Source organism: Quercus robur, chromosome 11 (assembly GCF_932294415.1).
Source record: "Quercus robur chromosome 11, dhQueRobu3.1, whole genome shotgun sequence".
Lineage (NCBI taxonomy): Eukaryota > Viridiplantae > Streptophyta > Magnoliopsida > Fagales > Fagaceae > Quercus > Quercus robur.
Window position 1 is genome coordinate 43102670 of NC_065544.1, and position 27557 is coordinate 43130226.

At 32.9% G+C, this 27557-nt stretch overlaps 1 protein-coding gene across 1 annotated transcript; it reads left to right on the plus strand.

The window, feature by feature from the left end:
- The first annotated feature begins 11183 nt into the window (after positions 1-11183).
- On the plus strand, positions 11184-25564 carry LOC126706645 (putative inactive disease susceptibility protein LOV1). Its single transcript, XM_050406180.1, has 2 exons — positions 11184-11393; positions 22543-25564. Exons 1-2 carry the CDS (start codon positions 11299-11301, stop codon positions 25487-25489), a joined length of 3042 nt encoding a protein of 1013 aa, XP_050262137.1. The 5' UTR covers positions 11184-11298; the 3' UTR covers positions 25490-25564.
- Positions 25565-27557: the final 1993 nt, after the last annotated feature.

The following is a 27557-nucleotide window of genomic DNA, read 5'->3' on the forward strand; positions in this document are numbered from 1 at the left end:
TCATGTTTTGAATTTCTTAATTAATATGCTCAGTGACCCAAAAATTTTCAAAACTACTGAGGTGGTATGTTGTGAATGGTGCACAATAAACATGATGTCAGTCTGTGGGGAGCCATGTAAAAATGATTTTGTAATACTCACCTCAGCAACTTGCAAAGTAAGTTGTGAAAAAAGCCTCTAGCATTACTTGTGTACATGATATCTAGAGGTAATTATGTTTTCAAGTTGATTCTTTGAAGACGTTTACTGGAAAGGGAGTGTAGGGCATTGGTGAATTTGTCATCTGTTTTGACAGTGAAGTCTGCTTCTTGGTCTGCTCGAAACTTCTGTTCAATTTACCTACTTTCACTTGGTGTAAACAATATGTCCAAGTTGCTTTCAGATCAATTGAACTTTTCGAAAAAAAAATGTACGAAAACTAGTTCAATTGATATTTCTAGCAATCTAGCCAAGATACAGCTGTCCACGGGAAACATCTCAATGAAGAGAGAGAGAGAGATCAAATTGTAGTACAGCGAAGTAGATGAAAATAACCAAATCCTTGAAAATCAGTCAATAATTGTGTCCGGGCTTTAATTTCTTTGGTCTGTATAATTTTTGCTCCACATATGATGGAAAGTGATGTAATTTTTCTGGGGATGTTAGTGCACTTTCACGTGCGTGCAGGAATATAGGTATGAGTCTATATTACCTCACATTTTGATATAACTTATAAATTTGTCAAGATTGAATTCCATTCCTTACCCATTGGTACTAATTAATTCAATCACTGCTTGACTTCTGTATTATTTATGGCAAAATGTACATTAAGAGTGTTTCCCTAGACTTTTAGGAATATAATATTAATGTAATTATTGGTCCACTTCGATCTATTTTGATTCACTTTGGTCCATTCGGATCATTTTGGTCCAAACAATCTGGTTATGGACTTATGTGTTGCTGACAAACACCCTTCACCTCATGTTGCAAAGGTCTAAAGATGTTTTGAACATTTTTTGTATCTCCCAAGCTGTTAATTACTTCAATGGAGATGGCATTTGTCTGTCCATAATATTGTATATTTTTATTTATCAAATTGTTAAATAAATTAGAGGATTATTTTATCGGTTCTGTCTCCCTTTGGGTTCAAAACTATTAATTAATCACTAGATATAATTGACAAATATTTTCAAAGACAAAGATCCCTATTTTTTGAACGAGAGGCCCTAAAATTGTTAAAAATGAGGAGCCCATTGGTTTTTTTTTTTTTTTTTTTTTTTTTTGGATGATCAACCCATTGGGTTTAGTCTATTATAGTATTGTTACCGAATATGCATCTCCTATCCTATGCAGTTATCTTATATTATGGAATCTTTGTTTTTCTATCTACCTATAATGTAGATCTATAACTGGTGACTTTCTCTATTATGATTTCCTTTATGGAGATATGCGACATTTCACAGTAATTTTTTGTGTGTATATATGTTACTTTTTGTTATATGTTTGGTACAAAAAGGAACATATGGTTTGTCTTCTAGGTGGTGTTTGGGTTATTTGTTGTGGATGGGTTGTTGGGTTTTTGGAGGTAGGAATGGCAATGGGACGGGGCGGGTCTAAAGGATGGGGTCTTCGCCCTACCCACAAATTTTGTCTTTCCCCATCCCTGCCCCTCAGGATGGGGAAAATTTTCTTACCCTATCCCTACCCCTTGGGGCCTTGTGAAACCATGTCTCACCCTGTAAAACTCTATTTTTTGTTAATTTACCTGACAACTAGTACAAATTTTTTAATGAAACCTATTTCATTAATAAAAGTATACTTGAAATTACAACTAAATTTATCCCATAAAATCAAATTAATTTTTAGAAAAAATTGAATAATATATCCATACGTTTAACAAGACAATCATTGAAAAAAAAAAAAAAAAAAACTCATGTATAACACATGACAAAATAAAGGCAAAAAATCACATTGGGTAAAATAAAATAGAGAAAGTCTAGTGCTACAACCATAATGCACAACTTATGCCACAACTTGCCACATGGTGAGTTATGGTTGGTGGAAGGGTGTCCCCACATTACCTTTCCACCAACCACAACTCACCATGTGGCAAGTTATGGCATAAGTTGTGTATTTTTCTGTGGCACTAGACTTTCTCAATAAAATAAGCTAATATTAATATGTTTGTTTAAATAGTAGGGTTTTAGAGTATGAAAATTTTATAATTATAACCCTTAACAACGTGGGGCGAGGTGAGTCTAAAAAGTCTAAACCCATCCTCGCCCCATCCCGTGATGTGGGACTAAAATCTTGCCCCATCCTCACCTTACCAACTTTGTGGGATGGGAAAAACTTGCGTGGGGCGAAACTGGGAGGGGCGGGTTAAGTGGGGCGAGGAAAAATTGCCACCCCTATTTGGAGGGTCTTGGTGGGCCATGGGTGCTTGGATTTATGGACAATAATTGTAGATCTCTATTTATGGGTTGTCCAATTAGGCACTTAGTTTTATGACATCATTCATCAACAATTTTTCTCTGCTTTGATGATAGTTGTTTAGGTTACTTTCAATTTCTAATGGACAACAAAGCATTCTTTTTTTTTTTTTTTGCTGAATGACAACAATGTATTCTTAGATTAGCAACCTTTTTACTTTTCATTGGATTGCTGTGATTGATGTTGTAGATCTCGCGACGTCGATGGGGGTAACAACCTTATAGTAGTAGTAGTTGTTGTTTTTTTATTTTTATTTTTATATATATAGAAATCATAATTTAGTATAATTTAAGTGTATATAGGTATGAAGTTCTCTTTTGAAGACTTAAATCCCGTTTCTTGCTTTTTCTCAAAAAAAAAAAAAAAATCCCAATTCTTGCCTTCCACGCTACAAAAAAACTTATACTAATTAGGTCTATAAAAAAAAAAAAAAAAATTACTTGAGGTTTTTTTTATCTTTTATTTTTTTGAGAACCAATTTACTTGAGTTGGCTTTCTTTGTTATGAAGATTGTGATGAACAATTAATTGGCTTTTATTATAGTAGTAGTAGTAGTAGTCGTTGTTGTTGTTGTTGTTGTTGTTGTTTTTTTTTTATTATTTATTTTATATAGATAGAAATCATAATTTAGTATAATCTAAGTGTATATTTGCATGAAGTTCTCTTTTGAAGACTTAAATCCTGTTTCTTGCTTTTTCTCAAAAAAAAAAAAAAAAATCCTAACTCTTGCCTTCCACTCTACAAAAACTTATACTAATCAGGTCTATAAAAAAAAATTACTTGAGTCGGCTTTCTTATTGTGGTGAGCAATTAATTGGCTTTTATTATGCCGCTATAGAAACTAAATTGAAGGTGATTTATCGGAGATTCTCAAATCCTAATATAGTGGTACTTATACTTGTGGAGTGACCATTACACTAAGGGTGTGTAGTGGTGTGGCATTGCTCTTTTCACACTAACATTATCATGGAGGCTTAATCTAAATCATGCCTATTTTTTAGCATTTTGAACATATAATAGACACTCACAATATTGTGCAGTGTAATCATCCATCTAAAATTTTTGTGCTACACTAAGTCACTAACGCTTTGAGAGAGATAGAGTATTTGAGTATGCATATTTTGAAGGAATTTTGTTTTGCAATGCTCTAATGATAAACTAAGTCACTAATGCTTTGCTTGTTTTGAGGTAAAATATTTACAAAGGTAAAATATTTTTTTATGAGAAAGAAATAACTAAATTTTTGATAAATTTTTTATATATTTCCTAGTATTAAGGTATGTTTGGTTGGGTGGATTTTGGGAGGATGAAAAAAAAAAAAAAAAGAGACTTGGAGACTTGTATCAAAGCTCTTCAAAAGGGCAAGTTGTTTTCCTCATCTTATGGTCATTTAGTTAGGGACACTTTATTTCATGTAAACTCATTTCGGATTTTTTTTTTCTCTTACACCATTAGGTAAGGCAATGTTGTTGCACATACTTTAAGCCAAAGAGCTAGGCTTTCTTTTTCTTTGTTAGTTTGGATGGAATCTATTCCGTCAAATGTAGACGCTTTTGTTTTAGCGGATTGTTCTATTTCTTAATAATAATTTTCAGGCACGGACCTATTTCTCCAAAGAGAGAGAGAGAGAGAGAGAATGGGAGAGAAAACATTTTTTGTAAGTGTTTGGTTGAAGGAAGGGGAGGAAAAAAAAACTAGTGGGGCCTAACTGTTTTCTCCTCGGGCCCACCAAAATTTTCTCTCTCCAAATTGGGGAAAAACTAGAGAGAACAAAAATGGATAGACATGGAAAAAGGACCAAAAGTTGCTAACTTGACTCGAACTTGCCCATTTTTTCTTATTTAAAAATGGGCCAACCTGTGGCCTACCCGTTTCTTGTGGGGCAACCTAACCAACCAATTGACCCATTTAAATTTTTTTTTTTCCTAAAAATATTTAGACTACATACCAAGGTGCTAGGTATATAATCATAAATGCATAAAGTACTGCACACACACTATTAAGCCATTTAGCAGCCACTGGTGGCAGTGGCCATGCCCCCATTTATTAAAAAATATTAATTAATTGGAAATAAATACAAAGGCAAAAGCATCTACAACTATACATCTGCACTATTAAACGTCTAACACAAAGTTTTTTTTTTTTTTTTTGAGGGGGACGTCTAACACAAAGTTAAATACCAAATAGTAGAGGAAAAAAAAAAAAAACAAAAGGCAAAAGCATTTACAACTACATGTCTACACTATTAACCATCTAACACTAAGTTAAATGCTAAGTAGTAGAGGAAAAAAATACAAAAGGCAAAATCATTTACAATTACATGTCTACACTAAGTTAAATACTAAGACTAAGTTACTAACACTAAGTCTAACTAGCACAATACAAAACTAAAGTAAAAGAAAAAGTTCAAAAGTCCATATCATTAGTGAACTTTGAATTAAAAGTGTGTAAACTTAATATATACTTTTTGTGCTCCTTAAAATCTCTCTCTCTCTCAAGTTGTAAATTTGTAATTATAAGCATTATGCTTGTGAGTTATTAACATGGAAGATTTTGTTATTATGAGTGTAAAGAATTTTAGTTATGCACAAAACGATCAGAATTGGAAAGATATGGAAAGTTTTATGTTTTTTGGTTTTATGTTTTTTTCTTTTTACATGTATACTAATAACACAAATAGTCTAATAATAGTAGGGGCCCACTTAGCAGGCGGAAAAAAAGGGCATTATGTACAATTCGTTGCTTTGATTGATTTAATTCATTCATTCTAAAAATTTGACATTTTTTTTTAAGTTTTTTTTTTTTTAATGTGAAAATACAAGTCGGCCCGAATCGTCTGACTTGCAATTTGATTGACTCAACATGTTTTCAACTCATTTAAAATGACTCGTATTTTAACCCAGCCCATTTAGACCGCAACTTGATTAACTCAACCTAAACTCAACATGACTAGATTGTTTGCCATGTTATGGACTAAAGCACCTATGTGCAGCTGTGCTGTTGCTCAATGTTAACTGGGTTTTGCTTCTTTTTGACAAGCAAACTGGGTTTTGCTTGGTTTCTTCTTTGTTTTGTTTTTTTAGTTTTGTCATTTTCTATTCAATTGCTACATTTTTTTTTTAATATTTAATTTCCTTCATTGGTTTTTTTTTCTTTTGTCATGTCCATTAGTTTTTCTTTTCATGTGTTTTGTTTTTTTTGGTTAAACCGTTTTTTTTAATTATTTTATTTTATAATTTGTTCTTTTTTTTTAATCTAACAGGGACATAAAAATAAATTTATACGAATTACATTTTTTATCTTTTCACTTTTTCACTCAAAAGTAAGCGAAAAATTAATTTTTTTTTATCTTCTCATTTTCTATTTTATCTTTATTTTTTATCCTTTTACTTTTCTACTCCTTCAACTAAACAGTCCATTAATTTTTTTAAAAAAATTATTTATTAATAAGTGCAATGTGAACTTTCACAAGTAGGACGAAAACTAGCTCAGTTGATAGTTCTAGCGAGGGTGCATCTATCCCCCCCCAAAAAAAATGTCAGTATACAAGAGAGAGAAAATGTGCGTGCACCAAATGATTTGTTAAAAAAAAGAAAAAAAAAAGACTAGAGAAGGAGAAGAAGGCGATGAGTCGATGATGAAGAAGAAAAAAGAAAAAAAAATCCAATCTCAAGTTCTAAAGAGATAAGAACTGAAAACTGAAATTTGAAATTGAAAACACTGTAGCAAAGTAATTTTTAAATGTGTGATTAGTGTCATGAGACACATTTTTAATGAAAAAGTTGTTGAAAAGTAGAATTTGTGGGTCCGTAAACAGTGCACGAATGCACTGTTCACAGTGAAAAAGTCAACCTTTACAGCTACCGTCTATAAACAGGAGCCGCATTACTCCTTGAAACACATGAAAAAAAAAAAAAAAAAAAAAAAAAAAGTAAACATTGAATCCAAACGGCATCAATACATAATAGTAGAATCCAAGCGGCATCAATACATAATAGTAGGTGGGAGTGGAGATGACTCTTGATTCTTGAAAATGATAAAAGGTTATGAAGTGTGATATTAGGAGTCAATGCACGTGGGTTGTAGGTGGGAGTGCAACTTGCTAGAAGCTTCGTGATTGACCAATCTAATAGTTTTTGACAGTTTTTCAGATTTTTGGACAATTTTTGATAATTTTTTAGCAATGTTTTTGACAATTTTTTTTTCTTTTTTTAAAGTAAAACTCAAAAAGAGAAATTTTAACAAGCACTAAACGGTGCTTGTTAACATTTCCATTCATTTATTTATAAAAAAATAAAATAAAAAAACTCAAATTTGAAGCTTTTAATCAATTAACCAATCTAATCCCTTTTATTAAGATTTTTTTTTTTTTTAAATCACCATATCAATTTCATTAATTTATATCACTTGGCTTTCTAATAGCAATTAGTAAAAGATTATTTTATTAATTACTATTGTGTGAGTAATGACTTATTATAAATTTTCTTATCGTGTGAAGTTTATTAATATTAAGACTTAAGACTAAATAATTTGTATTATTTGACATTTAGTAATTTATTCTTGATAATTTGATGTTGTATAATTTATATTTTAAACATCCCAAAACATTCTAAACTTCCAATTTCAATTTGTTTAAGTGATACACGTGAGCCAATTATGCCACATAACATGTAATTTATAAAAAGCATAATAATTGTAAAGACTTAATGAATAATTGATAAGGAGGAAAAAAAAAACTCATATTATAAATTAATGCACGTTATTTATATATATAATAATAGGTAAACCTGAGAGAAAATTCAATTAGATTTCAAATTGGAATGTGAGTTCCAGTTAGCTCAACTGGTAAAGTCTCTGATGGTTGTATAAGAGATCTGGGGTTCAATTACTGTCAATATCAAAAACTGATTGGTGTCTTGGTCTGATAATAAAGAGTTATCATCAAGAACGGACGCCATAAGTTAAAACTCTCTCCAAATTGGAATAAAATTAGAGCCTAATTTTATACCATGTGTCCCATCTAATCTAAGTTTTTAATTTTTTTTTGCCAAGTGAGTTAATTTAATGTAAAAATTGGATTTCAATTAGAATTTAATTTTGTATCATGTGTCCCATTTAATCTATTTTTTTTTTTTTTTTTGTGTCAAATGAGCTAATTTAGTGTAAAAAACAAGGAGTTCAATATATGTAAACCATAAAAAAATATAATTTTTGAATGATTTTTTATTTATGAGTTTTTTTTTTTTTTTGTATAACTAAAAACAATTCAAGTTTATAAGTCATATATATATATATATATATTGATAGCCAAAGTTAAGAGAAAATCCAATTAAATTTTAAATTGAAGTCTAATTTTGCACGACGTGTCTTATCTAATTTTTAAATTTGTGTGTCAAGTGAATTATTAGGTGTAAAAATTAAAAAGTCTAAATTCAATTTAGAATTAAATTGAATTTGAATTAAAGTTCAATTTTGCGCATGTATTCTATCTAATTTTTAAATTTTTGTAGCAAGTAAATTGTTGAATGGAAAAATAGAATAGTCTACATCTAATTAGATTCTAAATATTATATATATATATATATATATATAATTGTGATTGTTTTTAAATGTATACATGCATATGCATGAGGTTACACACTAGTTTATATGAAATTGAGAAATTCTAATATCATAATTAAATCACTATTAGTGCACATATGTATTTATGGCAAAATATAGAAGAGAGATTTGGATAGACAAATCATGGGCCGTATAACATTTTTTTTTTTTTTTTTTTGGGTTGAGAATCATGGGCCGGTTAACTAATACTATAAATTAAATCACTTATACTTTTTAAATTCCCTCATTATGACCTATTAGTATTAGTTGACATATATATTTATAGAAAAATATAGAAGAGAGATTTGAATAGACAATTTTATGGATACTAAAAGAAATCAAAAAGACAATGTGTAAATCAATTAAATGGTGAAATAAAAATGGTAAGTGGTCAATTAGTTGTCTACCAATAGTACAGTTACAATACCATGCATGTATTACCGTATACATGATTGATATGGTTCTCCTGAGATTTTGTGCCGAACAGATGTGAATAGTGTTTCCAAATAGTAAGTTAGGAACGGTTAGAAAAATTTAAGAAAAGTAACATCTCGAGTTTTAGAAACTCGAGATCCATATTACAACTCGAGTAAATGCCACATAGATCTCGAGTCTTTAAGACTCGAGTTTCATGCAAAAAAAATTTCACCTATAATGGCGTTTTTAAGCCTTACAGTGACGTTTTAAAGCCCTATAGCGGCGTTTTCCTGCAAAAAAAAAATTATAAGTACTAGGTTTAAGGAGCCCTATAGTGACGTTTTAAAGCACTATAGCAGCGTTTTTCTGCAATTTACGAAAATCGAGTCTTTAAAACTTGATTTTCATGTCGATTTTTTTCTCACTTTTAAGCCATCCTCTTACAAATCGAGACTTAAAAACTCGAGTTTTAGATACTCGAGATGTTAGTTTTCAACATTGTTTTGAAACGTGACAACTAGCTAAATTTTTTAATATTTATTGTTATTTAGAAAAAAAAATCTGGTTCTCCTCCTAACAAAAAATTTAAATAAAAAACATTTCATATGTGTTAGTACAATAAACACAGACGAGTCATTGGAGTTATACTTAAATACCTCCCCTTTTTTCATTTGTTATTTTCCTCTTTCTAATATGCTTCCCCAATCTTTATATCTTCTCCAACTTTTGAGTTTCTCTCTATTCTCTCTCTCCCTTATTACTTGAAATAATTATAAAGACAATCTCAATTTCTCACATTGGCGGTAACCTTGTGTTCAATAGCTAATGTCCTTTGTCCACAGTCAAGGTAAGTTTTCACGAACCACAAATAAGGAAAAGTTGTGTATTACGTCACAAATTTGTATTCCAAATTTTATAATTATTCAATGAATATAATGTTATTCTCAATCTTATAGCTAATGTCCTTAGCCTTTTTTAATCCCAATTTTACCCAAATCTCTAACAAAAAATATATTAAGAAAAGAGACTCACTAACGGAGTTGGGGAATTGGAAGTGGCGGCGTAGTGAAGGAGATCATTGAAGATGGAAGGTCAGATTGGAGTTGTAAAGGCTGAGGCTTGATTTGTGGGTTTAGTGAGGATGTCATGGTGGGGTTATGTGTGACAGTGAAAACTAAGGTCTGTAACTATGGCATGGTGGAGGTTATGTTTTGGTGGCTTGGTGCTACAATGCTGCTCTTCATTTTAGGGCATAGGGAGAGCGAGAGACAGAGACCCGTGTGGAGGAAAGTGAAGAAAAGGAAAAATATGAAGATAATGAACAAGTGAATGAGTGGATGAGAAAAAAGTAAAAAAAAAAAAAAAAAAAAAAAAAAAAAAAAAAGGAGATATGTGGAAGACATGCATTCAGGTAAAAAAATAATGTGGAAGACATGCACTAAAGCAATAAAATTTTAAAGATAAAATTTTAAATTACAAAAATTTAAAAGAAAAAAAATATAGAACTACAAATTATTTTACAACTTTTTTCTCATAATTGTAATGTGAAAGTGTGTGAGTGGTAGAGAAAAAATTATAAGTTTATGTATAAGTGGTAGGTAACCACCCACGTTATGTTAGTAAATAATTATGACAAAAAAATTGTGAAATAATTTTTAGTGTTATAACCAATCATTTAAAACATAAGTGTTAATAAAATTTTATTTTATAAAGATTCATTTTACCAAAATTATTGGATTTTAACTTTTAAGATACTAATTTTGTATTATAAAAAATGATAAATCCGCATACTTTTTAACAAATTTTTATTATTATTAAGAGAATCATTTATTATTTTCGTGAAATCATTATTATTAATAATAATAATAATAATAAAACCACAAGTATGAATTCTTAAAAAATAAAAATAAAAGAATACAAATATAAAGAATTCCTTCAGTATGTTGTCCTTTTTGCTAATTTATACTTCAAACCACAATATTAATAAGTGCTAAACAAACACTCAATTTTTTCTAAAAATATCTTCTAACAGTTTTTATCAAACACTCCATTTTTAAAAAAAAACACAATTTCACACCGCAAAATTTAAAACCGCCACTTTTTCATAAAAGCACATATTAAAAAATTGAAGCAAACTCACCCTTAGATGTTTGGCCTATAATATTTGTAAAAACAGGGTGCACTTCTCTTTTTAACAATTGTTTGTACACTATGTTATAATTATTTTTTATTTTGGATTTAAGGGAACGATGTCTCAATATACACACTCCCTTCTTGTGAGACATCCCAAAAATCTTACTGATTGTGGATGATAAAATTGGAGATTTTAGTTTATTACATGTACTTCAAATTAATTTAATTTACTTGTCAAATATCAAATCAATTAATCAAGCCACTTTTACTACCACAACATATCATATAAATAATATGTGTAGGCGGTATTGTAAAACGGATATTAATGTAGTAATGTCTCTAACCAGCAAAAGAAAAAGGAAATGAAAGCAGCACTCATTATTATTGATCCCACAATAGATAAGACCAACAAGCCTATGAACAAGACATGAACATTGCTGTTTGCACTACCACACACTCCAGATAAGAATTTTAGGCGTTAGAAATTTGGAAACTTTCCTCCTCCCTTCATTTCCAACTTCAAAGTCCACATGGTTGATAGTCATCATAAAACACTTCATCTTTCCAGACTTTCCTTTCCCGACAACCCTCTGCCCCCTGAGAAAAAAAAAATTGTAATTGTTGTACTAAGTTTTAGTGTTTTACCCATAAAGGAGGGAAAATAATTAAGCAGACATGGCAGATAGTGTTGTGAGTTTCCTGTTGGAGAACTTGACTCAGTTGCTTACCCAAGAATCAAAATTGCTACTTGGAGTTAAGGATCAAGTCAGGTCACTTAAGAATGAGCTCTCTCTGGTTTACTCTTTTTAGCAGAACTTCCGAGAAGTTCAAGTTTCTCTTTTCTTTTGATTCTTTTAAGAGCATGAAATTTAGAGCAATGAGGTCTTAGATGACCAAAAGCACTATAATGGTGACAAACACTGTGTTTAGGTCCATTAAGCTTTTTGGGAAAGGATCTAGCAACATGGTTTTGTTCTTTCTTCAACTTATGACATTGAGGTCTTATATGACCAATCACACTACAATGGTGACAAGTTGGAACAAACTTAGATCCATCCAAAACCTTAGGTTGAGCCCTAAACGGAGGCTTTGACTTAAGAGCTTTTCTTTCCACCTTTTGATTTTTTGTATGTGGAGGAATGTACACCAATTTGTCATTTGAGGCAGAACACACAATAGGCACAAAACGGGTACCACAACATGATTGCAACAAATATTTTCATCCTTTTTAGAAATAGGTTCAGTAATCAAACATTTGGCATACGTCTTAAGAGATTCATTTTCACATTTTAGCTCATCAACAAGTTTGTTAGACAAAATGTTAGGACATATGTGAATCATATTAGGAACATATGTCAATATTTTATATAATTGGCTAATCTTTTGACAAAACACACTTTACTTGTAATTGGGTAGATTTAGGATGTGTTTAATATTTCAAGAAATAAGGTTTCAAGTTCAAGTGTTAAAGCCATACAAATCTGTCCAAGAAACAAATGAAGAAGTGCTGGATTTTAAATCTCGACAGCTAGTGTCTATCGAGGTTAAAAAGCTGCTGAAACCTGATGCTCGACAGCTAGCTCGATAAATTCCCTATCTATAGACGTTTATGAAATTCAGTTTTTCAGAACTGATTTTCATCCAATCCGTGGGTATATATTTGGATTTTCTTTTCTCACAAACCTAAACATTTATAAGGATTATTTTAAGGACCGTCAAAGGTTGCGCAAGTGTGAAGCAAAGTTTTGTTCATGCAAATTATGACCGGAGACAGAATTTGCCCTAATTCATTTTTCTCTTGAAGAAGCTGCTGTGTTTGTACATTGTTGAGTTTTGTGACCAAGGAGTTTCATGATCTTCATCGTGTGATGAACTGAAAAAATTTGCAACTATTTTTTTTCTCAAGTTGGTGATTAAGTTGCGTACTGGGATCCGTGCAACTATTAGTTAGTCACGTACTGGGAGTCATCATTGAAAAGGAAAGATTGTCACTACAGAACAAGTCCAATTAGGTATTGGGGTAAGGGTTCAACTGTAGGTTGGTATAAGGTATTGAGATTCCTTTATTTGTAACCGCTTGTTGTGATAATAGTGAATTCTAGGGAGTGGTGATCTTAAAATCATCCAATGGGGTTTTTACCGTGTAGGTTTTCCCCATTCGTAAACAAATCACTGTGTCAATTTAATTTCTGTTGCATTTAGTTAATTGGTAATTTGTTTGTGCTACCACGCATTTTACATGTTAATTGAATTAATTAATTAACTTGACTAAATCAATTGGTTAATTTATCACAAGGGGTCAATACATTCTTGGCTTATAAAGTGGTATCAAAACAGGCTCACTTTGATTAGGGTTTAATCTTTCATGTGTGATCCATTGACCCCTGTTTGTCATGGATAGAGGACAATCTCTTATTATACCTCCTTTATTTGATGGCACTAACTATGCATACTGGAAAGTATGCATGAGAGTTTTCTTGCAGTCACTAAATGAAAAGGTGTGGCAAGCTGTGGAGATAGGCTGGACCAAGCCTACGAAAGCACCGATTGACTGGGACGATGCTAAGATCAAGGCGGCAAACTTCAATAGTAGGGCATTGAATGTTTTATTCAGTGCAGTCACGAATGAGGAGTTTAAGAAGATATCCTCTACTGAAACCGCTAAGGAAGCATGGATTATTTTCCAGACAACCTATAAAGGAACCAAGACTGTCAAGGATTCAAAACTTCAAAGGCTTACTACGAGCTTTGAAGAGATTAAGATGGAGGAGGATGAGTCATTAGATCTCAACCTGAGAGATTTCATGTCAAGATCACTACAATTGAGGAATCGAAGGATATTGACAAAATTTATTTGACAGAGCTGGTTGGCAATCTACAAACCTATGAGTTGGGGTTGACAAGGATAGGGAAATCAAGCAAGAGTAAGAGCATGGCATTGAAGGCCAAGAGCAGTGACACTGATGATTCTTCAGACGATGAAGATTCTAAGATGAAATCCTATATCACGAGGTAGTTCAAGAAGTTTATGAAGAATGCCAACGTGAAAGGATTTGACATGGACCGAAAGCAATCTAGTTCTTTGCAGTTCAAGAGCCAAGACAAAGTGAAGAAGGATATTAAGGATGGCGGTCAGTACATTGTTCCCTTAGGACCATAATGCTTTGGGTGTTAGGGCTTCGGTCATATGAAATAAGAGTGCCCTACGTATCTCAAGACTATTGGAAAGAGCAAGGCACTTGCTACTACGTTGAGCAAAAATGAGCTTGAGGATGATTCTAATAATGAGGATGATGGAATCCTAAATGCCTTCACTGACACTGTAAATCTTACTGAAGGGATTGTTGAAGATGTGAATGAAGAAGAGGAATTGGTGGAGTCTAAGTTTGAAAAAATGGATGAGTAAGATGACATCCACACAGCCTATGCAAAGTTATACAAGGTCTCAGAAAAGTATGAGAAGTTATATAGGTTGGCCACCAAGAAGCTTAGTGAAGTGGAGCTTGAACGAGAAGAAATTTCCACAAAGTTTGATGAAGTAAATCAGACCATTGGAGCACTGAGATTTGAGAATAATTTCTTGGCTAAGAAGACCAAGAAGCTTGAGGCAGAACTGTTCCAAGTCAGAGCCCAATTGGAAAGGACTTCAAGTGCAAAGCTCGATGAGATGCTCAGTTTTCAGAAATATGCTTCCGATCGAATTGGTTTAGGGTATGATTTCTCTTCTCCTAGTATTGCTACTTCTAGTACTACCGTTTTTGTTTTCACTGCTAATAATGTTGAAAATGAGAACAATGATGTTAAAAATGAATTAGCTAGTGAGAACATAGACAAGGGTAAATCTATCTTAGGAGCACCTCCTAAGCTTGATAAGAAAGAGATCAGGAACCCTAGGAGTAAGAAGGGAAATACTCAAAAGCACCAAGCACCAAATAGAAAGAACAAAAGAAATAGTAGCGTAGAAGACAAAATAAATAAAACAAAACTCTAGTAGTAACATAGTTACTAGAGGGACCTCATCATCCTTCGCAAAAGGAAGCGAAACACACTGCTACAGTGGAGAGAGTGTAGGCAATACCCCTTACCGAGATTTGCATCATGAACATTACTATTAGTTCTTATTTAAACATATTCTGAAATTACTTTTTAACCCACCAGTAACAATTAATAACAAAATATCATTAAAGATTTGTTGTGTAAGCATTCTGAAAATGTTGTGGATATAATATTTCTCTTTTTATAATGTTTAAAAATCATTTTGGAATTTGTCGAATCAGGCATGAAAATGTAGAATTTTTACTCAAAATGCATTTCTTTTTATCTACTTTTGGAATAATAATTATGATTCCAAAGAGGATTATGAATCGAGAATTCTTCCCCTAAGCAGATTAATTGAGCTTTGAGAAAGTGTGGTTGATTGTGACCGGTAGTGAAAAAATTGTTATGGATTTATATAAAAGTGATTTTTTAGCTCAGACCACTGTTCATTGAGAAGCATAATCACAATGCACAGGAGGGAGATCAAAGAAAATAAATTTTAGTACAATGGAGTAGTTGAAAACGTTGATCGTGTCCTGACTAAGGGGTGCACTTTTCTTTTTCTTTTTTTAAACAATTGTTTACATAAATTGTTATAATCATTTTTAAAATTTGTTTGGATTTAAGGGAGTGGTGTCTGAACATATCCACTCCCTTTTTGTGAGGTATTTCCAAAATCTTATCTTGATTATTTATGTGGATGATGAAATTTGTGATCTTAGTTTATTGCACCTTCTTCAAATCAATTGAATTTACTTGTCAATTATCACTTACGAAACTAGACACAATGATTATTGCTTGGGTTTGTTTGTCACACACCCACACCACTTTTTTTTTTTAATATGGAAAATCAATTAGTCACCACACTTTTATTAGGCACCCACCGCAACATATCATATAAATAATGTGTGTTGCGCTACTCTATTATTTTTGATCCCACAGGACCATAAAGCTATGAATAGGAAATCAACATTGCTGTTTGCACTACCAAACTTTCCAGCTAAGAATTTTGGATTGAAACAAACCGAAAGGATTGAAATGCTATGTTAATATGATTCAATATGAGTGTACTACGCTTAAGCGTTTAGATTTCAAAATGTTTTTTTGTGTTATAACTCATTTCCCATTTCTTGTGTGTGTTTGTTTCTTAAAAAAAAAAAAAATTAGATATTATATAGATATGATCTGAAGATGATACTAATATTTTAATTCCTTATATACTTCTCCATAAATTGATAAACACAGTGGTCAATTTTTTTTCTTACAAAACAGAGTGAGCAATAGAAACTTCATAAAATTAATAAAGCTTGCCATAAAAACAATTTTAAAGAAAGTGTTTAGAAAACATTAAAATAATACTAGCCTCTGAGCATGAGTTTATGTGTGTGCTCAGATACTTTTCTATTTTTTTGGGATAAAAGTTAATAATTTGCATAAATTATAATTTGGGATTAATATATTTTCCAATCACAAAAAAAATTTGGGAGTGTTATGAGTGTTAAAAATTTGTAGTGAAATAATTTTATGTGATGTGAGTAGTTGCTCAGAGGCTAGTATTTTTTAAATTTTATGTGATGTGAGTAGTTTTTTTTTTTTTTTTTTTAAATTTTATGGAATTTTTTTTTATTTTTATTGGAACTGCTGGTAGTTTTATTTTATTTTATAATATAGGAGCCGTGGGTGGGTAGCCGTTCTTCCTTATTTTTGGTTAGAATCATGGGGTAGTGGGACTGGAAGTGTGAGGGTAGTGGGAAAATTTTAGTTGATTTACCATTTTAACCTTATTTCTCTTTTTAAGGAATAAGAATAGATTAATTAAATTAGGGGTATTTTTGTTAGTAAAAAAAAGTAATAATTAACTTTTCGAATTCTTTTAATATATACAGATGACAATAACATGATTTTGTTGATAACCGCTCCAAACGGATTTGCTTCTGCATCATTTGACGATTCAAAAAAAAAAAAATTTAATGAAAATTTGATAATTCAAATTGTAAAATAACTTCTGCACTGTTTTCATATTTTTATAGAACACAGCTAGAATTTTACCGTCTGAAAACTAGAAATGGATTGAGCAAAACAAACAAACAAATTAGAAATGTAAATCCCAACTTTTAAAATGACAAATGGCAAACTACAAAGGAAAAATTGACATATATATCCAACTGAAGAAGTATAGGAAACTATGATTTCTTTGAATGTTATTTTCAAAAACTGAATTATCCATTTGTTGATGTACAGATTACAGTAGTTTGTTAGAACATTAGCATTGGAGAATGCTAATGCCATATCTAAGGGAAATTTAGCATTTGCAACCTTAAAATCATCTACATCAGAAAATTGTAAAGACAAGTATTGTAAATTTTTTGCAATTCTTGCTACAGTGCAATTCTAAAGATAGAATTGCACTGTAGCAGTATTGTAAAAAAAAAATAATAATAATATTTTATCTCTACTCTCTCTCCTCTATCTCTCATCTCTCTTATTTTTTCTGTGCTCTTCTCTCTCTCTCATCTCTGCTCTCCATCTTCTCTCTCGTCTTTGCTCTCCATCTGCTCTCTCATTTTTTTGAATGGATTTGCTCCGATGGCTCCAGTGATTTTTTTTTGAATGGGTTTGCTCCGGTAGCTTCGGTGATGATGTTTTTTGAATGGGTTTGCTCTCTCGTCTCTGCTCTCCATCTGCTCTCTCATCTCTCTCATTTTTTTGAATGGATTTGCTCCGATGGCTCCGGTGATGATTTTTTTTGAATGGGTTTGCTCTGATGATAATGTTTTTTGAATGGGTTTGCTCCAATGATGATTTTTTTTGAATGGGTTTGCTCCGGTGATGATGTTTTTTGAATGGGTTTGCTCCGGTGATGATTTTTTTTTAATGGGTTTGCTCCGGTTTTTGATCAGTGGCCTGGGTTTCAAATCGGCGGCGTGGATTGGTTGATCGGTGGCGTGGATCGGTGGCCTGGCCTGGGTTTTTGATCGGTGGCCCGATTTTTGAATGGGTTTGTGTTTGTGTGTGTGACTTCGCTTTGTTGCTGGTTTGTGTTTGTGTGTGTGGCTTTGTTGCTGGTTTGATGTTTGTGTTTGTGTGTGTGGGTGTGGTGATGGGTTTGGATAAGTTGATCGGTGTATCATGAGTGTGTGTTGTGTGTTGAACCGGTGCTAGAGGAGAGAGGAATAAAAATGACTGTTGGAAAGCTCAGGAAAGTGAGACTGTACTGTTGGAAAGAAATAATAAAGAATGGGTTAAAAAATATATTTTAATAAAAATAGAGTTTTGGGATGTGAAAATATTATAAAATTGTATAGTATATTGATAAAGTAGTGTTTTAGAATGGTAAAATAAAATAACATTAAAATTTTTCAATAATACTGATGCTCTTACTATTATTATCCAAAAATAGGAGGAGAAAAGTAGACAGGTCAAATTAATTTCTACTTGCCTATCATTGGATTCATTGCTACTTTAGATTTTAATTTGGGCCAAAAACCTCAAATATTGAAGATTCAAAATCTGACTTCTCTACCCATTTGGATTCAATAATTAAGATAAGAAAGCGTGGCCATCTTTTCAACTTGGTTTTAAAAGTAACGGAATTTTACTTATGTAACCTTTCCAGCTAAGAATTTTTGTCTTCAGCTTCAAAATCTGACTTCTCTATTTGGATTCAATAATTAAGATAGGAAAGCGTGACCTTTTCAGCTAAGAATTTTTGTCTTCAGAGATAGGAAAGCGTGACCATCTTTTCAACTTGGTTTGAACCTTTCCAGCTAAGAATTTTTTGTCTTCAGTCTTCAAAATCTGACTTCTCTGCCCGTTTGGATTCAATAATTAAAATTCAGTCTTCAAAATCTGACTTACTTCTCTGCCCGTTTGGATTCAATAATTAAGATAGGAAAGCGTGACGATCTTTTCAACTTGGTTTGAACCTTTCCAGCTAAGAATTTTTGTCTTCACTCTTCAAAATCTGACTTCTCTGCCCGTGTGGATTCAATAATTAAGATAGGAAAGCGTGACCATCTTTTCAACTTGATCTGACTTCACTCTTCATTTGGATTCAATAATTAAGATAGGAACCTTTCCAGTTAAGAATTTTTGTCTTCACTCTTCAAAATCTGACTTCTCTACCCATTTGGATTCAATAATTAAGATAGACAAGCGTGACAACGTAATTTTACTGATGTAACCTTTCCAGCTAAGAATTTTTGTCTTAACGCTGCAAAGAGACTTTTGAAGATGAGGAAGAAGCGAATAAGTGGATGAGAAAAAAAAAAAAAAAAAAAAAAAAAGGGAGATACGTGGAAGACATGCATTCAGGTAAAATATATATATATATATATATATATGAATGACATGCACTGAAGTAAATAAAATTTTAAAGATAAAATTTTAAATTATAAAAATTTAAAAGAAAAAAAAATATAGTACTACAAATTATTTTATAATTTTTTTCTCACAAATTATATTGAGTAGTAGGGAAAAAAATTTGGATTTATATATAAGTGATAGACAATTACCCATAATATTTCTCTAAATAATTATGATAAAAAAATTTTGAAATAGTTTGCAGTGCTAGAGCTACTCATTTAAAACATAAGTGTTAATGAAATTTTATTTTAAAAATATTCATTTTACCAAAATTATTGGATTTTAACTTTTAAGATAATAATTTTGTATTATAAAAACTGATAAATCCACATGCTTTTTAACAATTTTTTTTAAGAGAATAATTTATTATTATTGTGAAACCATTAATAATAATAAAGCCACAAGTATGAATTTAAAAAAAAATAAATAAAAATTCAGCAAAAAAAAAAAAAGAACACAAATATATCAAACCGCAATATTGATAAGTACTTATCAAACACTCAATTTTTTCAAAAATTACTTTCTGACAACTTTTATCAAATACTCTGCTTAAAAAAAAAAAAATTCATACGGCACTATTTAAAACCGTCAATTTTTTATAAAAGCATATTTTAAAAAGCTAGCCTAAACTCACCCACAATTGTTTGGCCTATAAAATTTGTAAAGACAAGGTGCATTTCTTTTTTTAACTATTGTTTATACAATATTGTGGGGCCAGAGAATTTCTGGTCTCGGCCCACTTTCCGTTAGGGCCTACTTCCCGTTAGGGCCCAAGACCCGCACCGAGGAGAGTAATTGCCGAGGACAAGTAGCAAAAGTCCCAATGGCCTAGGGAGGCAGCCGAGGATAACTCTATCCTTGACATCCCGAGGACTAAGAGGGAATAATGACATGTCATCAAAGGCAGCCTCCAAAGTGCTCCCAGAAGAAAGGCGAATGGAATGGGACTCGTACGGGGGTGCAGTGTGGGAATGGATCAAGGAAAAGACGTCACATCTGCATTGAATGCGCCAACAAACGTCCTAACTACATTGATGGGAAAAGACCCCTGAATAGTGTGGTTTCGGTTATTGCAACTAACAGAAAGTAGAGAGAGGCGGCTAATGGGACAAACACTTGAGTAGTTACCTGCCTGATCGATAGATGGAAGGTCAGGATCAATTGGGAAGAGCTATATAATGTAAGGGTTCATGCGCCAAAAAATGGGGGACAGATCGTCTTCCGGACCATTGAGCCCTAAGAAAAGAGAATGATAAGATCATGAAGTTCCTCGGACGAGGTCTAAGGATCGGAGCCACTTAGGCCGTGCCAGGAAAAAGTCTTGTTAGATACGCTAGGTTCATCCTAGTGCGATCATCATGAAAACCGTGACTTATTACCGACCAGTGACTAAGGCCTAGCCTTTCAGCCCATTCTCTATAAATTTTATTATTTAGGCTTTTAACGTTTGAACCCAACACACCAACTTAGGGTCGTTACAAATTGAGTCCTTACAAATATGTTATAATTATTATTATTATTTTTTTAATTTTGGATTTAAGAGAACGGTGTTTCAATATTCACACTCCCTTCTTGTGAGACATCCCAAAAATCTCACTGATTGTTAATGTGGATGATAAAATTGGAGATTTTAGTTTATTACATGTACTTGAAATTAATTTAATTTACTTGTCAAATATCAATTCAATTAATCAAGCCACTTTTACTACCACAACATATCATATAAATAATATGTGTCGGCAGTATTGTAAAATGAATATTAATGTAGTAATGTCTCTAACCAGCGAAAGAAAAAGGAAATGAAAGCAGCACTCATTATTATAGATCCCACGACGGAAAAGACCAACAAGCCTATGAAACAAGACATGAACATTGCTGTTTGCACTACCCCACATTCCAGCTAAGAATTTTAGGCGTTAGAAATTAGGAACCTTTCCTTCTCCCTTCATTTCCAACTTCAAAGTCCACATGATTGATAGTTATCATAAAACACCTTCCTTCATCCTTCCGGACTTTCCTTTCCCAACAACCCTCTGCCCTCTGAGAAGAAAAAAAATCTGTAATTGTTGTACTATTGGTCTTCAATTTTTTAGAAGATGGTAGATTTGTCAAAAAATTTTTTTAATATAAAAATATAAATAAGATAGTAGCATTAGGTTACAATTAATTTTGTAACTAAATTTTATCTTTAAAATAATATAACAATAACATGATTTTGTTGATAACCTTTCCAAACGGATTTGCTTCTGCAGCATTTGATGATTCAAAAATTTTTTTGATGAAAATTTGATAATTCAAATTGTAAAATAAATTCTGCACTGTTTTCATATTTTTATAGAACACAACTTGAATTTTATAGTCGGAAAACTAGAAATGGATTGAGCAAACCAAACAAACAAATTAGAAATGTAAATCCCAACGGTAAAAATAACAAATGGCAAACTACAAAGGAAAAATTGACATAGCCAACTGAAGAAGTAATGGAAACTATGATTTCTTCGAATGGATTACAGTAATTTGTTACTATTGTTACCCAAAAATAGGAGAAGAAAGGCAGATGGGTCAAATTAATTTCAACTTGCCTATCATGGCTACTTTAGATTTTAATTTGGGAGAAAAACCTCAAATATTGAAGATTCAAAATCTGACTTCTCTACCCATTTGGATTCAATAATTAAGATAGGAAAGCGGGGCTACCTTTGCAACTTGGGTTGAAATGTAACGGAATTTTAAATATTGCTTTGATCAATGGTCCTTTTTTTTCTTTTTCTTCTTTTGAGAAAAAATCAAGGATTTTTTTTATATATTTATCTTTATGTAACATTGCTTTTGCTTTTTCTTTTTCTAGAGTGAAAGATGAACTATTATTATTATTATTATTATTATATATAAAGAAAAGAAAATGTTCACAACTCACATATAAATGGTGGTTGGGAAGTGATGAAAGTTGTAATTTAAAATTTATTTTTGTTACTATTTATGAGTCTCGTTGCATCTTTTAAATTTTAGTATTATTTATCAGTTTCACCACATTATTAAACTAATTTTTAACTTTTTTAATAATATTTTTAGTAATAAAATTACAATCTTAGATAAATAAATAGGAAAGTAACTTCACTTTTTGGAAAGACGCTAATGCTTTGCCTTTTACTAATTTCACTTCAAGCTTCCCGACTCTCCCATATTAAAAAAAAAGAAATAAAGAAAAGGCAAAACCAATGATACACGTAAACTTTCCAGCTAAGAAGTTTTGTCTTCACTCTTCAAAGAGACTTCAGACTTTTGATACGGGAAAAACCTTCCTTCATCCTTCAAGACTTTCCCTTCCCAACAACCCTCTGCCCCCTGAGAAAAAAACCTGTAATTGTTGTACTAAGTTTTAGTGTTTTACCCACAAAGGAGGGAAAATAAATAAGCAGACATGGCAGACAGTGTTGTGAGTTTCCTGTTGGAGAACCTGACTCAGTTGCTTATCCAAGAATCAAAATTGCTACTTGGAGTTAAGGATGAAGTCAGGTCACTTGAGAACGAGCTGTCTCTGATCAACCTCTTCCTCCAAAATACTGAAGGCAAACGACGAGACGAATTGGTGAAGGAGGTAGTCAGCCAAATTAGGGACGTAGCCTATGAGGCTGAGGATGTTATTGATACATTCATCATTACTGTGACAGAGCACAGGAGAAGAAGCAAGCTGAGGAAGTTAATCCATTCATGTGACCGAGCAATTACGTTTCACGAGGTTGCAAGCAAGATAGAGCGCATCAAGAGCATCAACAAGGAAATTAACGACAATAGGAGCAAGTACGGCATAGAAATTGCTGAATCATCCGGAGGAGATGCAGAAGCAGAGGGGATACTGCACAGGCGCAGGAAACATGTTGAGGAAGATCAAGTAGTGGGCTTCGTTCATGACGCTGAGGTATTGGTGAAGGAGCTTATGGAAGGGAGTTTGCAACGGAATATTGTTTCAATCATTGGCATGGGCGGCTTAGGCAAAACCACTCTTGCTAGGAAGATCTACAACAACAATGATGTCGAGAATTCCTTTGATTTCCGTGGGTGGGTTTTTGTCTCTCAAGAATATAGAATCAGAGAGCTGTTGCTTGAAATTTTGAAGGGACTGACACCACTGCCAAGAGTGATGTGTAGAGCTGAATTGAAAGAGAAATTACTCAGTGAGTTGGAAATTATGTATACCTTGAATGAGGAAATATTGGACGGGACACAAATTCTGGACCTTAAACTTATCGAGAAAATGAATGATGAAGAATTCAGAAAGGCATGGTCTAAGTTCTTGGAAAGCATAAAAGTGGAAGATGGTTGCACCGATAAAGAAGAAAAAAAAGAAGAAAAAGAGAAAAAAGAAGAAAAAAAAGAAAAAAGAAGAAGAAGAAGAAAAAGAAGAAGAAGAAAAAAAGAAGAAGAAGAAGGAGAAGAAGAAGAAGGAGACGAAGGAAAAAAAAAAAAGGAAGAAGAAAAAAAAGAAAAAAAAAGAAAGAGAGAGATACTAGATTTGAAAAATTTGTTGTCGGACTTCGTTCAAAATTTTTACAAGAAGAATGGTGTTAAATTGCAAGATATGACAGATGATGAATTGAAAAGTGTACTGCTTGAAAGCTTGGAAGACAAGAGGTACTTAATTGTCATGGACGACATCTGGAAAACTGACGTATGGATTGAGGTAAGTCCTGCCTTTCCGAATAACTCAAATGGGAGTAGAATATTGATCACTAGCCGAATAAAAGAAGTAGCATTACATGCAACTAGTGTTAATAATGGTGTTCCTTCTATTGTCCCTTATGAACTCCCATTTCTTAAAGAAGATAAAAGTTGGGAACTCTTCCGTAAAAAGGTATTTTGGGAAGGTACCTGTCCTCCAGAACTAGAAACTCTAGGTAGACAACTTGTGAAAAGTTGTCATGGTTTACCACTTGCTATTGTAGTATTGGGAGGTCTTTTGGCGGGTAAGGAGAAAACACATCGAATATGGTCAAAATATATGGGTCATGTCAATTCATATTTGACTGAAGATGGATCAATAGACATATTGGCTCTAAGTTACAATCACTTACCCCGGTGCTTGAAACCATGCTTTCTATATCTTGGAATCTACCCAGAAGACTTTGAGATACCAGTGAGGCAACTAATCCGACTTTGGATAGCTGAGGGATTCATACAGCAAATTGGGAATAGAAATATAGAGGATGTTGCTGAGGACTACTTGGAGGAACTCATTAATCGAAGCTTGATTCAAGTGGCAGCGAAAAGGCTAGATGGAGGAGTCAAATCATGTCGTATCCATGATCTTCTGCGAGACCTCTGTATATCGGAGAGTTCTGGAGAGAAGTTTCTTGAGGTTGATTCAAATGTTAACCTTTCACCAAAAGGCAAATCTCGGAGAATTTCCATCCACTATGGCAACAATCCGAGCCCTTGTAAGCCTTCAAATAGTCGCTCTATAATAGTTTTCAAGGGGGTTGTTGAGCATGAGCGTCCTGTTGATAAAAGCTACTTGAAATGGATTTGCACAAGTAACAAGTTGGTTCGGGTGGTAGAGCTCAGAAATATAGGCATTTGTTGCTTAATCTCCAAGGGAATTGAAAAGCTGGTCCTACTGAGGTACTTAAGCATTTCGTCTAGTGAGCTTCATGTCATTCCAAATTCCATATGCAACCTTTGGAATCTAGAGACTTTGGACATGAGAAATTCTGCAATGAAAACAAAATGCTTGCCGAAGGGGATATGGAAGTTACAAAGATTAAGACATTTGTACCTGGATGGGCCAACATCTCTACCTAAAACTAGAAAAGAAACTGCGGCTTTACCCAATCTTCAAGTCCTTACTGGTATAGCTATAAATGAAGACACCAAGAATCATCACTTTGCCAAGGCCAGATTCCCTAACCTAAAAAAATTAGGATTGTATCCTTTGAGAGGGTTAAAGTCAGGGATATTGTCAAGCCTCCGTCCCTTGTGTCATCTACAAACTTTGAAGATTTATCAACGTTATGAGTTTTCAAATGAATCAAATCCAACTTCAATTTGGTTGACCCTCACAAAAATAACCTTAGTAGGTGCACCCGTTACTTCAGCCATCATGCGAGTGTTGGGTAGCCTTACCCAACTTCGAATACTCAAAGTAAGAGGATCTGCCGATCATCACATCTCTGGTTTCCTCAATTGCGATGAAAGAAGTTTTCAGCAACTTGAAGTATTTAAAATGGCATATGTGGACGGTTCTGAATGGCATATGGGGCAAGGTGCAATGGCAAACCTTCAACGTTTGGTTATCGAAAATTGCATTGGTCCTTGTCTGCTCCCGGACGAACTATGGTGCCTGAGTGCCTTGCGGGATGTGGAAGTTTTACATCCCGATAGATATTTCGCAGAGAGGCTTCGACAGTTGCAGATGAGGGATGGATGTAAGCTCAATGTCTATCCACCTCTCAATCCAATTAATTGAGAAAAAGTTGATAAGTTGTGCTATGCTTTGGTGCGGTGCTGAGACCTGAGGGGTCAATGGTCGTTTGCTTTGTCCGTTTATTCGTGTTTTGATTGTATGATATGATATCACATGTATTTTGTTACTTTTTTTCTAATTCCCTGATTTTTGCTGTTTTTAGGATTACTTCTAATTTTTTGTAAAATAGTTTGTGGAACAAGTCCTTTTTTATTTCCTAATTATCCAAGCTTTTAAGCTTTTATTGCTATTTTCTTTTTTTTTTCTTTTTTTTTTTTCCTTTTATAATAATTTATTTTGTATTATGTATATGGTGATATATCCATTTTGGTCTGGAGGAGTTTAATTGAAATGTTTAGAAGTCTGTGTTTGGGCTTGGAGGAGGTTAATTGAAATGTTTAGTAAGTCTGTGTTTGGGCTTGATTATATTATGTGTGGGGACCGCCCAAAATAACAGGTTGGCTGGGCCCGAGGTCCGTCCATGGACGTAGCCCATCCGAGGAGTCAGCAGGGTCCAAGCAATTCTTACTCAGGTCCACTGGGGTAAAGAGAACATGTTCGAGGAGTAATTTCTCATTGGATACTGTAAAATCTGAAGCAAAGGTACATCCAAGCCACTATAGTCCATTTTTCAAATACGTAAAAAGGAAGGAAACCCGAAATTAGGGGTGTGCAAAATTTCACTGGAACCGACCCAACCGATCGGCGCTGACGACACCGTTCCGACTGTTGTGCCGACCGAATGAGTCGAGGCTGGCGTTCGGACTTCGTCCTCCATTCCGATGCCGGTGCGGTGAAATCACTGGATTGACAAATTCGAAACCGAGCTGTGGCCGAACTGAACCGAACCGATACAAGATCTGTTTTGCCGTTCTGTTTTTTTTTTTAATGAAGCTGATAAACGACATTGTATTCGTATGTATGGGTGTTATTAAAAAAAAAAAGAAGCAAAACGGTGCGTTTTATCTAGGTTTTCAGATTCACAGGGGTATATAAGTTCGTATGTTTCTCTCAGTATCTTTTAACTCTCTCTCTCGCTCTCGCCTCTCTACTCAAGTCTCACCTGATGCAGAACACCGGTAAGCCGTAAAGCTTCTTTGTGTTTTCAGTTTTGTAGTTTGTCTTCGTGTTTTACTGTTTTTTCTTTTTCATTTGTTTGGGAAAGCTGAAAGCAAGAATGATTGATTTTATTGCCATTGCTGTGTGACTGTGTCTCTCAAAGCAAAGCTTGTGTGAGTGTGAGTGTGTCTGTATTGTGTCTTTCTATTTTGTGGGGGGTCCAAGTTGGACTAATGTGAGCCGCTTACACTTCGATATATGTAAGGTTGGATGGATGTAAGCAGCCTGAAAGTTTTATCATTCACGAAGCTGATACACAGTGTAATCATGTCCAACTCCAAGTAATATAATATTATATTAATATTATATATAAGGTTGGCTGTTACACGAAGCTGGATACATAGTGTAATCATGTCTAACTCCAAGTAATATAATATTATATTATATATTATATATAATACAGTAATACACAGTGTAAGATTGGCTGTTTGAGAGTTTGTAGCATTATATATTATACACGGATGCTTATATATACGATAATATAATATTAACTATTAAGGTTGGCTTGGCTGTTTGTACTGTAGCGGCTTATATTACACATATAATAATAATAATAATAATAATATTATTATTATATATACAGATGCTTACATAAAATAACTATGTCATTAGATAATAATAATATTATATATACGGATGCTTACATAAAATAATTATGTCGTTAGTCTATGTTGTTACTTTAGTAAGTTTATAGTAACAGTATAAAGTATAAACTATGTCTTAACTATGTCATTAGTCTTAGTTGTTACTTTAGTAAGTTTATAGTAACTATTAGTCTATTAAGTACTAACTTTTTTTCTTTTTTTTTCAGCATTTTAATTTTTGAGGGAGACAGAGATTGATAGAGTTCACGCTTTCAATCATTCACGGAGAGGTAATCACTAATCACTCACTATATTCAGCATTTTAATTTTAAATTTTTAGTACTTAGTAAGAATTGTTTTAAGTTTAT